Genomic DNA, 13,303 nt, shown 5'->3' with positions numbered 1-13,303 from the left:
CAGGGTGGTGGCGGGGACACAGGAGCTCACCAGTGTATCCCCTGCCCCAGTTCTGCCTGCGTGCCCTCCCGCTTCCCGAAGCCGCCTCAGCCCGTGCTCCTCAGAGACTGCCAGGTGCTGCCGCTGCCACCCGGCCTCCCGCTGACCCGCTCGCAGGAGCTAACGCCGGGTGCACCCCCACCTGGGCCCCAGCCCCGGCCCCCCACTGCCGCGGACCCCGACGCGGAGCCCACGCTGCTGCGCCACCCCCAGGTGAGGGCCCGGCCAGGACTCACAGCCTCATGGGCACCCTGCCCCTCCTGGCGTGGGCTCACCGGAGCCTCTCCCTGCAGGGCACTGTGGTCTTCACCACCCATGTGCCCGCCCTGGGCCGCTACGCCTTCCTGCTGCACGGCTACCAGCCCGCCCACCCGACCTTTGCTGTGGAGGTCCTCATCAATGGGGGCCGCGTCTGGCAGGGTGAGCAGAGAGGGTGGACCCCTGGGTGAGAGAGCTGTCAGGGGTCTAGTCCACACGGCCCACGGAGGACGTGGATGGGGTGCAGCTGGGTCCACAGCTCATGTGGCCACAAAGTGGGGCCCATCCCCTGGCTGTGAGTGACAGAGCCACACACCTTGTCCTGCCCTTGGCTCTCAAACGGGGTGCCCCAGCCCATGGCAGGTGGCAGCCCCTGCCCCTCATGTCTATGTGGTAACTCAGAACTCCCCCACCACATGCCAGGGTGACTGAGGGCTCCCTGGGGACACATGTCCATATGTATTTGTTCCCTTCTGCTCTCTGGGGCCCAGAGACCTGTATCTCACCAGCCCATGTACATGACCATGGCCAATTCATGTTGCATGAGTGTGCCAGGCCTTGTGGGCCTCTGGACGGGTCACACATCCATGTCATGTTCACAGATGCACAGTCCACAGGGACACGCGCCTCCGGGGCGACTGCAGGGGTCCCTGGGACGAGCTGTGGGGCAGGGGCGGTCTGCATGTGGTGGGTGTTGACTTACTGTTTCTCGCCTCCAGGCCATGCCAACGCCAGCTTCTGCCCGCATGGCTATGGCTGCCGCACACTGGTGGTGTGCGAGGGCCGGGCCATCCTGGACGTGACTGACGGCGAACTCACTGTGACCGTGCGTGTGCCTGAGGGCCGGTGGCTCTGGCTGGTGAGTTGGAGGCTGGTGTCTGTCCTCCACCCATCATACCATTAGAGGTTACCCTGCCAGGGCGTGTCCCCTAGTCTTTACAGGCGACTCTGAGCCCAGTGCCAGGGCAGCAGGGTCTAGGGACCTCCAGGCCCATCTTGAGAGGCCCTGGGGTCCATAACTCCCACCAGCTCCTGGGGGCCCTGCTGGTCAGAGTGGCCTTCTTGGAGGAGGAGGCCTGGAAGGAGACGGGGGGTGTCTGGCAGAAAGGGATGGGGGCACCAGGAGCCCAATTGCCTCTTCACGACCTGTTCCTGAGCTTCTGTTTGGCAGCAAAGGCCGGCCTCCCCTCTGAGTGGCCAAGGGAGGGACCCATAACCTGGCAGCCTCGCTAGGGCCCAGGACAGGGTATGATTCTATCCGGCCGGATGCTGGCCTGCGGGAGAGAAGCGCTGGGCCCACAGGAGGTGACTAGGCCTTGATGCTCTAGGAGTACGTGCTGGTGGTCCCCGAGGAAGCCTATAGCTCCAGCTACCTGCGGGAGGAGCCCTTGGACAAGTCCTACGACTTCATCAGCCAATGCGCCACCCACGGTTACCACATCAGGTGGGCTGGGCTCGGGGCTGGGGGTGGGGGTGTGCAGGGGTGTAGCTGGCTGACAGCTGGCCTCACCCCCACCCCTCTCCCAGCCCCTCCAGCTCATCCGCCTTCTGCCGCAGTGCTGCCACCTCCCTCTCACTCTTTTACAACAACGGGGCTCGGCCGTGTGGCTGCCACGAGGTGGGCGCCATGGGCCCCACATGCGAGCCTTTTGGGGGCCAGTGTCCCTGCCGTGCCCATGTCATCGGCCGCGACTGCTCCCGCTGTGCCACCGGCTACTGGGGCTTCCCCAGTTGCAGGCGTGAGTACCCCAGTCCCGGGAGTGCTCAGGGGTGCCCGCCAGGCAACAGTGGTCAGGAGAATGTTCTGGAGCTGGTGGACTCGTGCTGCCCCTCCTGTTGTCCAGAAGGTCCTGGGGACCGGATAGCAGTTTTGAGCACCTGACCTCACATCAAAGGAGCTGCCTGGGAGTTGGGGCCCGGAGTGGGTGGATCCAGGCTGGTGTAGGGTGGCCTCGCTCCCCGCCCCATGTTCAATGCCCCCAGGGCCACCATCGGGCCTTCTGACCGGGGGCTGTGCCTGCACCCACAGCCTGTGACTGCAGCGGCCGCCTCTGTGATGAGCTCACAGGCCAGTGCATCTGCCCCCCGCGCACCATCCCGCCCGACTGCCTCGTCTGCCAGCCCCAGACCTTTGGCTGCCACCCCCTGGTGGGCTGTGAGGAGTGTAACTGCTCGGGGCCCGGTGTCCAGGAGCTCATGGACCCCACCTGCGATGCGGACAGTGGCCAGTGCAAGTGAGTGCATGTGCTGGGGGTCTCTGTGGCCTTGGAGCAGTCCTGGGTCCCCTGCCCGCAAGCCCTGACCCCATCCCCGCCTGGCAGGGTCTCCTGGGGCTCAGCAGCGCCCTCTCCTCTGGCTCTTGGGGGGTCATCACCATGGTGGGGGGACACCTCTGGTCCCGTCTCAACATAAAGGGCAGGTGGAAGGAGGCCCAGCCAGCTCCTGACCTCTCATGGCAGGTGCAGACCCAACGTGGCCGGACGCCGCTGTGACACCTGTGCTCCGGGGTTCCACGGCTTCCCCAGCTGCCGCCCCTGTGACTGCCATGAGGCAGGCTCTGCGCCCGGCACGTGTGACCCCCTCACAGGCCAGTGCTATTGCAAGGTGAGGGGTCCACCGGCCCGGCCCGCTCCCCACCCCATCCCTCATCTTGCTTTGTCAGCTGAAGTTCATCCTCTCCGGGAGGCTGGGGCCTCCTGGAACACTTTGGGACAGCCAGCTCAGTTGCAGGGTGACAGGCAACACTGGCTGGACCCCCTACACGTGGCTGACTGCCCTGCCGTGCCCTCCCACCCTCAGGAGAACGTGCAGGGCCCGAGGTGTGACCAGTGCCGTCTGGGGACATTCTCACTGGATGCTGCCAACCCCAAAGGCTGCACCCGCTGCTTCTGCTTCGGGGCCACTGACCGCTGCCGGAGCTCGACGTATGCCCGTCGTGAGGTGTGTGGGCAGGCAGGCAGGGACACATCAGCCCGCGTGGATGTTGGACATGAGCCTGTGTGACACATCTCTGTGCCCCACAGTTTGTGGACATGGAGGGCTGGACGCTGCTGAGTGGTGACCGGCAGGTGGTGCCCCACGAGCGGCAGGAGGCGCTGATGCTTCGCGCAGACCTGCAGCGTGTGCCCGAGGCCATCCCCGAGCTGTACTGGCAGGCCCCACCCTCCTACCTGGGGGACCGGGTGAGCAGCTGAGTGTCCCCTGGGAGGGCACCTCGAGAGGATCCAGGGCCTTCTGGAGGCTGAGGGCAAGCAGGGAGGGAGGAGGCTCTGTGAGGGTGCCTGGCCCCGCCTGTACCCCCAGCCCCAGGGTGCCCAGAACCACTGCCATTGACTCCGGGCCCCTGGACTGAGTCTGGCCAAGTCGCATCTCTCCATCTGGCCTCCAGGTGTCATCCTATGGCGGGACCCTCCGCTACGAACTGCACTCGGAGACCCAGCGCGGGGACGTGTTCAACCCCATGGAGAGCAGGCCGGATGTGGTGCTACAGGTGGCCGACCAGGGGATCTTGGTGGGTGGGCAGCGGGCGCAGCCAAGCCGAGACTGTGGTCAGCCAGCTTCCTCGCCCTCATCCGCCCATGTGCCTCCCCAGGGCAACCAGATGAGTATCACATTCTTGGAGCCGGTATACCCAGCGCCTGGCGATGTTCACCATGGGGCGCTGCAGCTGGTGGAGGTGAGCGGTCGTCCCTGGTCCCCGGGGCTGCGGGGCCTGCTCCCTGTGATGTAGAACAGCGTCGAGGAGCAGGATGGGTCAGCTCCTCCAATGCGCTGCCCTTGTGGTTCTCTCTGCACACTGCCCACTCCTGTCTTTTTTGCCTGTTTCTTTTCTGGCGGGGTTGTGTCATTCCTGATGTTCAGCCTGTGTCCTGACTTCAGAGCTGTGCTGTCTGCTCTCCATCTGTAGCCCATGCGTCTTTTTCTAAGATCCCTTCGGGGTCACAGACAGTCTTACCTTCAGTATGCTCAAATCGACCGCTTTTGTGTTTGTAGTTAGTGTTTTTAAGTTAAGCCTTTGTCTCTCAGGTCAGGAGTCGCTCACCTGAACATGTCCCCCACCCAGGCCTCCTGTGCTCTGAGTGCCCCCGCCCCCACGGGAGGGTCTGTCTTGGGCTCCTGCTGTGCCCTCTTGTGGCCACCACAGTGAGCCCTGTCGTGGTTATGCAGGGGAACTTCCGACACATGGAGACCCACAGTACTGTGTCCCGCGAGGAGCTCATGATGGTGCTAGCTGGCCTGGAGCAGCTGCATATCCGTGCCCTCTTCTCGCAGGCCTCCTCGGCCGTCTCCCTGCGCAGGGTGGCGCTGGAGGTGGCCAGCGAGATGGGTGGGGGGCCTCCAGCCAGCAATGTGGAGCTATGCATGTGCCCTGCCAACTACCTTGGGGACTCGTGCCAGGTGAGGCAGTGGAGGTGGGCACCAGGGCCAAGTGGTCCCCCACCCCAGCCCGCACGTCCCCAGGCATCCACACTTGGCCTCTGTCTCCACCTCACCCCACTTCTCCTCTTATACCTGCTGGGCATCACCCTGCTAGCAGCCGGCCTTCCCGCCTCAGGCCGAGCCGGCTGCTTGTTCGACCATCTGCTCGTCCACCATCAGCTGCTCCCTGCCGGCCCCCGTGTGCCCTAGCTGGTCTTCACGCATTTAGTGCCCAGTTCCCCTTACATCCACAGTTCACCCAGAGAGCATCCACTTCACCTCCTCCCCATCTCACCTGTGGGCCATCCCTCCACCCACTTGGAAGTGTCTAGAGGAGAATGGGGGGTGGGGGTGCCCTGAGCCAGGGCCTCTGTGTGGCTTTGTGGGCTCTGACTTCACGCCTTCAGCCCGTCAGGGTCAGGACCCCTAGGGCTGACCTGTGAGTATGGTCCCTGGTCTGCCCCCACATCAGGCTGGCCCTGCCTCCTTCCCTGACCACCAATGCCCACCCACTCCAGGAGTGTGCCCCTGGCTATTACCGGGACGTCAAAGGTCTCTTCCTGGGTCGCTGCATCCCCTGTCAGTGCCACGGCCACTCAGACCGCTGCCTCCCTGGCTCAGGCGTCTGTGTAGTGAGTGGGGACCTGTGGGGGGTGGGCAGCAGGCACCAAAGGCACAGAGTAGGGTTGTGGGTATGCTGAGGTCTAGGTAGGGGTGGGTGCCCTGGGCACGGGCCCTGCATGGCTGGGGATGGAGCTGGTGGGAGCGAGGCCTCCACTGTGGGGGCTGAACTGTTCCCTCTGCCCAGGGCTGCCAGCACAACACTGAGGGTGACCACTGCGAGCGCTGCCAGGCCGGCTTTGTGCGCACTGGGTCCGAGGACCCTGCAGCCCCCTGCATCAGCTGCCCCTGCCCCCTGGCCGTGCCCTCCAACAAGTAAGCTGGGCCAGCCATCCCGGGTCCCGACTGTTGGTTGGTGGCCCAAAGTCTTTATAGACCCAGAACGGAATACTACCCCCATGCCTGGTTGAATCAACACTGCCCTCTGTGGAGGCCAGTGCAGCCAGATGGGCCCATGAGGTGGGGACCCCAGCACCTGGTGCCTGGCCCGGCCTGAGTACCCAGGTGCTTGCCTGGAGAACGCCAGTGTGTGATGACCACTTCCGTCTTTGCAGTTTCGCGACAGGCTGCATCCTGAGAGGGGGCCGCACCCAGTGTCTCTGCAAACCCGGCTACGCTGGAGCCTCTTGCGAGCGGTGAGCTGGGTGGCAGTGCTTGAGTGGGGGCAGGGTCTGTTTGAGGGGCCCAGGGCACTGAGTGCCTGAGCCACTGCCACCCACTGACCACGCCACCCCCCCAGGTGCGCACCCGGCTTCTTCGGGAACCCCCTGGTGCTGGGCAGCTCGTGCCAGCCCTGTGACTGTAGTGGGAACGGTGACCCCAACATGCTCTTCAGCGACTGCGACCCCCTAACAGGCACCTGCCGCGGCTGCCTGCGCCACACCACCGGGCCCCGCTGTGAAAGCTGTGCCCCTGGCTTCTATGGCAATGCCCTACTGCCCGGCAACTGCACCCGTAAGCGGGGAGGGCAGGGACAAGGGGTGTCCCCCCGAGCAGGCTGTGTCCTGGGCTGAGCCCAGCATGGATGGTGCGGACCTGACCAGGCCCCCCGAGCTCATGATCAGGCACCCCCATGGCCGGGCCAGGGGTTGTTTGGAGACTCTGGCCTCTCCTGAGGGTGGGGGTTCCCAGGAGGGCTCTGGCAGGGCTCCCCAAAGAGCTCCTCTGGGGGCTGAGCCTGGGCTGCAGCAAAGTTGGGCACAGTGGGACAGTGAGTAGGCAGCTGTGTGGTCTGGACCTGGATGGAGCAGGGAGGTGGTGAAAAGTAAGCGTCTGGGGGCTTCCTTTGGGGCAGGAAAAAGGTGCATGTGGAGTAGGAGCCTAGTAAGGGCTTCCGAGGGCTAGGAAGAAGCTGGGGTGATTTCCCAGGGTTACTTTCTGCAGGGTGTGACTGCTCCCCATGCGGGACAGAGGCCTGTGACCCCCACAGTGGACAGTGCCTGTGCAAGGCCGGTGTGACTGGGCTGCGCTGTGACCGCTGTCAGGTAGCACTGCCTGGGAGGGGCAGGACCTTGATGTAGGGGCGGGGCTCGGTAGGAGGGGGGGAGTTTGTGGGTGGGGCTCAGGGTGATAGGGGCGGGGCTTTGTGTGGGCGGGGCCTCATGGCTCCAGGGCTGAAGGAAGGTGAATTTTGAGGGCTGGGCAGAGCCGTGACTGCAGTCTGTGCCCCCAGGAAGGACACTTTGGCTTCGAGGGCTGCGAGGGCTGCCGCCCATGCGCCTGTGGACCAGCCGCCGAGAGTTCCGAGTGCCACCCCCAAAGTGGGCAGTGCCACTGCCGGCCAGGGACTGGGGGACCCCAGTGTCGCGAGTGTGCCCCCGGCCACTGGGGGCTCCCCGAGCAGGGCTGCAGGCGTGAGTGCGAGCAGGCGGGGTACCTTGGGGTGGCGAGTACCCCCAGGGTCCTCAGCCAGCTACTCACCCCGCCTCTCCTGCCCCTCCCACCCAAGGCTGCCAGTGCCAGGGGGGCCACTGTGACCTGCACACGGGCCGCTGCACGTGCCCTCCTGGGCTCGGTGGGGAACGCTGTGAGACCTGCAGCCACCAGCACCAGGTGCCCGTGCCAGGAGGACCTGGGGGCCACGGCGTGCACTGTGAAGGTGCGTCCCTGCCCTGCCCACTGCCTTGGCCACTGAAACACACCTGGCTCACCCTGCCCTGGGGCAGTGCAGGTCCCAGCCCCCTCCTGACCTGGTGACCCTGACATTCATCTCGACTTCCAGAGCAGCCCCCTGGCCCTAGCTCTGCTTTTGTTTTCTGAGACCCCATAACTGTCCTCCTGTTGATCCTGAGACCCTCATGCTAACCTCTGACCCCCAACTCACCTCATCACCCTCAGCCCAGCTCAGTACCCCTGTTATATCTCTGTGAGCTCCAGTGACCATCTCTACCATGCTGATGCCCCTGCCCTCCCTGCCCGCTTCACCCCGCACCCACCTGCCCCCTGCCTGCAGTGTGTGACCACTGTGTGGTCCTTCTCCTGGACGACCTGGAGCGGGCTGGCGCCCTCCTCCCTGCCATCCGGGAGCAGCTGAGTGGCATCAACGCCAGCTCTGTGGCCTGGGCCAGGCTGCACAGGCTGAACGCCTCCATCACCGACCTGCAGGTACTGCCCTGCCCGACCCCCAGGCACCCTCTCCTGGCCCCCAGCCTATCCGTCCTGGGTCACAGGCTCACCTTCTTCTCCCCCAGAACCAGCTCCGGAGCCCCCCAGGCCCCCATTATGAGACCACACAGCAGCTGGAGGCACTGGAACGACAGACCTCAAGCCTCGGGCAGGACACTCAGCATCTGGATGGCCAGGCAGGCCCCTGGGGACTCCCGCCCTAGAACTCCTTGGAACACTCCTCCTCCAGAGAAGCCCCCACTCCCTCTCAGCAGAACCCTCCCTGAGAAGTCTCTCTCCTCAGGCCCCAAACCATCCAGAATCACTCCTGACCTTCGGCTCAGGCTCAAGGTCCTTCCCCAGGCTCCTAGGCTTTCCCCAGCCAGCAGGGGCTGAGGCCTGATGGGGCACTTTGTCCACAGGCCACCAGAGCCCGAGCCCAGGCTGGCCAACTACTGGACAGCACCGAGGCCACGCTGGGCCGGGCACAGACGCTGCTGGCAGCCATCCGGGCTGTGGACCTTGCCCTGAGTGGTAGGCGCTGGCCCAGCTGGGCGGGTGGGGAGAGTTGAGCAGAGTGATATTCCTAGCTGAGGGCAGCGGGTGTGCCTCTGCGGGCTTGGCCTTAAACACACTTTGGGATATTTAGACAGGGAGATGGTGCCCTGGTCACAGAAACAGCAGGTCCAAGTAGGGAGGGGAGAGGGGCAGCCCACGTGGCCAGAACAAGAGGGCTGGGCAGGGACCACCTGCGAAGTGGGAAAAGTGGGTGAGCCTTAGTTACAACCTGACACGTGTTACAAGAAGAGATCAGAAGGGACCAGGCCCATGCCAAGGTCTAGAAGGAGATAAAATTGCAACTGAGCGCTGGGCTGGGAGGAGAGATGGTTAAACCAGGGGCCCAAGGAGTGGGCTGAGCAAAGGGAATGGTGGGGGTATTGCTGTGGGGGTTGCAGGAGGCAAGGGGACATGGGCCAGAAGCCAGGCGGGCCTCAGAGTCATGGCCTAGAGCAGGATCTCTGTCCAGGGCCTGCCAGCTCATGTGTGGGGTGTCTGAAGAGGCTTGGCCAGGGGCTTCTGGATGGAAGCTAGTGGGCAGAGGTCTGCTTGGCAGCGGGCTAGCCCTGGGCCCTGACAGCCCGTTCATTCCCCAAACCCCCACAGAGCTAGAGTCCCAGACGGACCGCCTGGCACCGGCCAATGCCTCAGTCCCATCGGGTGAGCAACTGCGCCGGGTGCTGGCCGAAGTGGAACGGCTGCTCCAGGAGATACGAGCACGTGACCTGGGGGTTCCACGAGCAGCTGCTGAGGCCGAGCTGAGGGAGGCCCAGCGATGTGAGTGGGGTCCGCCCAACAGGGCAGAGTAGGGAGGGCCCTGGGGCTGAGGCCAGCCCAGACTGGCGTCCCATCAGCTTGGCAGGGCGGATGGGGGCTGGCAGGCACTAGGGGGCACTGCCCGAGTGACCGTTCCTACACTGGGCCTTGCCAGTGCTGGACCGTGTGCAGGAGCAGCTGACCAGACGCTGGGAGAGAAACCAGGCGCTGGTCACACACACCCGAGACCGGCTGGCCCAGTATGAGGCTGGACTCATGGACCTGCGGGAGGCCCTGAACCGGGCAGTGGGCACCACACGGGAGGCAGAGGAGCTCAACAGCCGCAACCAGGAGCGCCTAGAGGAAGCCCTGGTAGAGAGCTGGCCCCGCCCCTCCTCCTCCCTGCCCCCTTGGACTCTTCACCCCATCACCCCCACCCCTTTACTTTCCCACCTCACCTCTATTCTGTTACCTCCCACGGTCTCCCTATCATCTCCAGCAACGGAAGCAGGAGCTGTCCGGGGACAATGCCACTCTGGGGGCTACTCTGCAGGCTGCCAGAGACACCCTGGCCCGGGTCTCTGAGCTTCTGCGTGGCATGGACCAGGCCAGGGAGGTGAGCACCCCCCTCCCCAAGGGCTGCATACTCAGTGGGGGCGGGCACACCCAGATGAGGTTTGAGTGAGCAGGGATGGGGACGAGGGTTCCCCCTTACATACCCCTCACCCCAGGAGTATGAGCACCTTGCTGCCAGCCTGGACGGCGCCCGGACACCACTGCTTGAGAAGATGCATGCCTTCTCCCCAGCGAGCAGCAAACTAGAACTGGTAGAGGCCGCCGAGGCCCACGCGTGGCAGCTGGACCAGCTGGCGCTCAACCTTTCCAGGTATGGGACCCAAACAGGATGGGTGGGGCAGAGCTGGTTTGCGAGAGCTCTTAGATGGAGTAGGCATTGTTCCTGCAGGGCTGGGCAGAAGTTGGGGCCCAGGTTTGCAGACAGGAGCAGGAAAGGTACACTGGGTGGTGGAGGGTCATGACCTAGGCCGGGAGTCAGGCCGGGAGTCTGGGCCCAGCAGGCAGGCAGGCCCAGCAGCTGTGATGGGGAGGCCAGTGAGCTGGGCTGAGCCCCCACTCCAGCCTCAGACCTTCCCCGGCCTCCCCTTACAGCATCATCCAAGGAGTCAACCAGGACCGCTTTATCCAGAGGGCCATTGAGGCTGCCAACGCCTATAGCAGCATTCTGCAAGCCGTGCAGGCTGCCGAGGGCGCTGCTGACCAGGCCTGGCAGCAGGCGAACCACACGTGGGCGGTGAGGCCCTGACCCTCCCACACCCCCACCCCCCCCTGCAGCCCTGGCTGCAGCCCCTGTTCCTGGCAGCCCCTCTGGGCAGGGCTAAACCACATCCTATCCCCGCGTCTGCAGATGGTGGTGCAGCGGGGCCTGGCACCCCGGGCCCGGGAGCTGCTGGCTAACAGCAGTGCCCTGGAGGAGGCCGTCCTGGGGGAGCAGCGGAGACTGGACCTTGGTGAGTGTCATGTCCCAAGGGGCATCCCGGCTCTGTGGGACTCTTGCCCTCCAGCTCTGTTGTGTGGGGGTTCGTGGATTGTCACTGTGAGAGTCAGGATGGCAGCTGCCATGGGTGTGAATTTTCCCCACCGCCCTGGCAAGTCCACTCCTGGAGCCCTGCAGAGGCCTGCCCACCCTGACTTTGTGACAGGACCCCAGGACATGGGAGGGCCTCGGGAGAGGACACGAGAACCAGCTGATGGTTCTGCTGTCCTGGCTGAGGGTCGTGTGTGTGCCAGGCCATGGGGAGAGGACACGAGAACCAGATGATGGTTCTGCTGTCCTGGCTGAGGGCGTGTGTGTGCCAGGCCATGGGCTAGGTGGGGGTGTGTGTGTGCACCCTCTGCTGTGAACACCTCAGGGTGCTGGTGGCCATGCGCAGCGGCTTAGCTTTTCTGAGTCTCCATTGTTTCACCTATAAAATGGGACGGTTGCATTTGCTGTGGGCCTAGGAGGCTGCTCTGAGATTTGGGGTGCAGTGCTTTCCCCCAAGCCGATGGCCCTTGTGTCCAGGTGTCTCCCTCTGACTGTGTGTGTGTGAGCCTTAGCACTCCCTGGTCAGGAGGACTCAAGTGGCTGTGCCTGTACTGTGTGGGCGGGGGCTCCTCAGGATTGAAGCCATCTTTCCCACAGCGCGGGCCACCCTCCAGAACACTGGGACCCAGCTCCGCGATGCCCGGGCCAGGAAGGAGCAGCTGGCGGCCCGTGTCCGGGAGGTGCGAGCCATGCTGGCTATGGACACAGGTAGGGTGGGTCTCCTCCCTGCAGTTCCCCCACCTCTTGTCCCCAGAGCTGAAGGGGCACCTACCCACACGGGCATCACCCCACCAGCCCTGCCTGTCCAGTGGAGTCAACATCCAGGAAGGGGCCCAGGGTAGTTCCAACCCTGGGGACTCTCCCCAGCCCTAAGGACTTGCTTCTGGTCGGGAATCAGACACCAAACAAACGTCACCCCCAACGTCAGCCTGGGTAGCAAGTGAACCCAGGAGGAATGGGGAGCATTTGGAGAGAGAGGACGCCGGGCGGACGGGGAAGGTACAGGTGTTCAGTGGGCTCAGAGATGGCAGCAGCAGCAGGGGTCAGTGTGGCTGGAGCTGGACGCCCAGGAGACACCTCAAGGGTCTAGGGGCCGGGAGGGCTCAGGGCACAGGAGGGATCCCTGCTGACTTGAGAGTGGACCCTGCCTACCAGCCTGGGGGCCACGGGGACTCTGGAAGGACCTCAGGAGAGATGGAGTGGCGGGGGTGGGGGTGGGGGGACTGACCAGGGGGAGATGAGGCTGAGCTGACTCAAGCAGGCCTCAGGGGACTCCACTCAGGTGTGTGGCTGGCACAGGAGGGCTGTCTATCTGGGAGGGGGTGGCGGGTGAGTCTCTACCGCCCCGAGGTTCTCACGAGTCAGGGGGGCGGGGTTAATTCCCTGTTGCTGGTTCTGGCAGGGGGTCTTAGTGGTCTCCCCAGATAGGGATGAGGCCCCTCCCCACTGAGCCTCCACACGGCCCACTGCAGATGAGACAAGCAAGAAGATAGCCCATGCCAAGGCCGTGGCCGCTGAGGCCCAGGACACAGCTGCCCGCGTGCAGTCCCAGCTTCAGGACATGCACCGGAACGTCGAGCAGTGGCAGGGCCAGTACAAGGGCCTGCAGAGCCAGGACCTGGGCCGTGTGGTGCTTGATGCTGGCCGCTCAGGTGGGTCCTGGGGCATGGTGCCCCGACGGTGGGTGAGCCAGGGTGGGCAGGCCAGGCACGCAGGGCCTCCTTCCCCTCCGTTCCCTGCCTGCAGTGTCCACCCTGGAGAAGACGCTGCCACAGCTGCTGGCCAAGCTGAACCTCCTGCAGGACCGCGGGGCACACAATGCCAGCCTGGCTCTGTCAGCCAGTATCGGCCGCGTGCGGGAGCTCATCGCCCAGGCCCGTGGTGCCGCCAGCAAGGTGGGTGCAAGTGCCAGGGCCAGGTGGGCATCTGGGAGACCAGGAGGTGGACACTGATGGGCCGTGTGTCCCCACAGGTCAAGGTGCCCATGAAGTTCAACGGGAGGTCAGGGGTGCAGCTGCGCACCCCTCGGGACCTCACCAACCTCGCCTCCTCCACTGCCCTGAAGTTCTACCTGCAGAGCCCAGAGCCCACAGCTGGCCAGGTCACAGGGGACCAGTTTGTGCTGTACATGGGCGGCCGCCAGGTAGCAGGCGGGCTCTGCGGGCTGGGTGGAGCTGGGCGCCAGGCTGGAGCGGGTGGGGCGCCCGAGGCCCTGCCCCACTGAGTCTCCTGTCACCCAGGCCACCGGCGACTACATGGGTGTGGCTCTGCGGGGCCAGAGGGTGCACTGGGTGTACCGCCTCGGTGGGGCAGGGCCTGCAACCCTCAGCATCGACGAGGACATTGGGGAGCAGTTTGCGGCCGTCAGCATTGACAGGTGGGACACCCGGTCCCCACAGCACTCCCCCACCTCCGAGTGTGGCCACGTGTCCACACCTCACCTCC

General features: G+C 64.7%; 1 protein-coding gene across 2 annotated transcripts in view; it reads left to right on the top strand.

The window, feature by feature from the left end:
• Nucleotides 1-13,303, top strand: part of LAMA5 (laminin subunit alpha 5) — a 51,779-nt gene that overhangs the window by 33,674 nt on the left and 4,802 nt on the right. Inside the window, exons 30-62 of one of the 2 annotated variants that reach the window (XM_086332792.1) lie at nt 51-252; nt 333-459; nt 1,017-1,156; nt 1,626-1,741; nt 1,825-2,036; nt 2,327-2,531; nt 2,757-2,901; nt 3,097-3,237; nt 3,321-3,479; nt 3,686-3,787; nt 3,890-3,973; nt 4,465-4,695; nt 5,235-5,348; nt 5,525-5,652; nt 5,892-5,972; nt 6,077-6,291; nt 6,721-6,821; nt 7,010-7,190; nt 7,286-7,435; nt 7,790-7,941; nt 8,028-8,138; nt 8,364-8,475; nt 9,106-9,276; nt 9,431-9,627; nt 9,755-9,871; nt 9,987-10,141; nt 10,423-10,564; nt 10,679-10,781; nt 11,456-11,566; nt 12,331-12,510; nt 12,605-12,753; nt 12,831-13,001; nt 13,099-13,235. In XM_086332792.1, the coding sequence (XP_086188918.1) occupies nt 51-252; nt 333-459; nt 1,017-1,156; nt 1,626-1,741; nt 1,825-2,036; nt 2,327-2,531; nt 2,757-2,901; nt 3,097-3,237; nt 3,321-3,479; nt 3,686-3,787; nt 3,890-3,973; nt 4,465-4,695; nt 5,235-5,348; nt 5,525-5,652; nt 5,892-5,972; nt 6,077-6,291; nt 6,721-6,821; nt 7,010-7,190; nt 7,286-7,435; nt 7,790-7,941; nt 8,028-8,138; nt 8,364-8,475; nt 9,106-9,276; nt 9,431-9,627; nt 9,755-9,871; nt 9,987-10,141; nt 10,423-10,564; nt 10,679-10,781; nt 11,456-11,566; nt 12,331-12,510; nt 12,605-12,753; nt 12,831-13,001; nt 13,099-13,235 (4,842 nt within the window). Of the gene's footprint in view, nt 1-50; nt 253-332; nt 460-1,016; nt 1,157-1,625; nt 1,742-1,824; nt 2,037-2,326; nt 2,532-2,756; nt 2,902-3,096; nt 3,238-3,320; nt 3,480-3,685; nt 3,788-3,889; nt 3,974-4,464; nt 4,696-5,234; nt 5,349-5,524; nt 5,653-5,891; nt 5,973-6,076; nt 6,292-6,720; nt 6,822-7,009; nt 7,191-7,285; nt 7,436-7,789; nt 7,942-8,027; nt 8,139-8,363; nt 8,476-9,105; nt 9,277-9,430; nt 9,628-9,754; nt 9,872-9,986; nt 10,142-10,422; nt 10,565-10,678; nt 10,782-11,455; nt 11,567-11,653; nt 11,847-12,330; nt 12,511-12,604; nt 12,754-12,830; nt 13,002-13,098; nt 13,236-13,303 lie in introns of those variants that run through there. The other variant, XM_086332793.1, reaches the window with a different exon arrangement.

The sequence above is a fragment of the Bos grunniens genome, chromosome 13, assembly GCF_055505025.1.
Source record: "Bos grunniens cultivar Pamir isolate PY7600 chromosome 13, Bosgru_T2T1.0, whole genome shotgun sequence".
In the NCBI taxonomy this organism is placed as follows: Eukaryota; Metazoa; Chordata; class Mammalia; order Artiodactyla; family Bovidae; genus Bos; species Bos grunniens.
The sequence above is the reverse complement of the archived record's forward strand: the minus strand, read 5'-3'. Positions and strand labels throughout refer to the sequence as shown.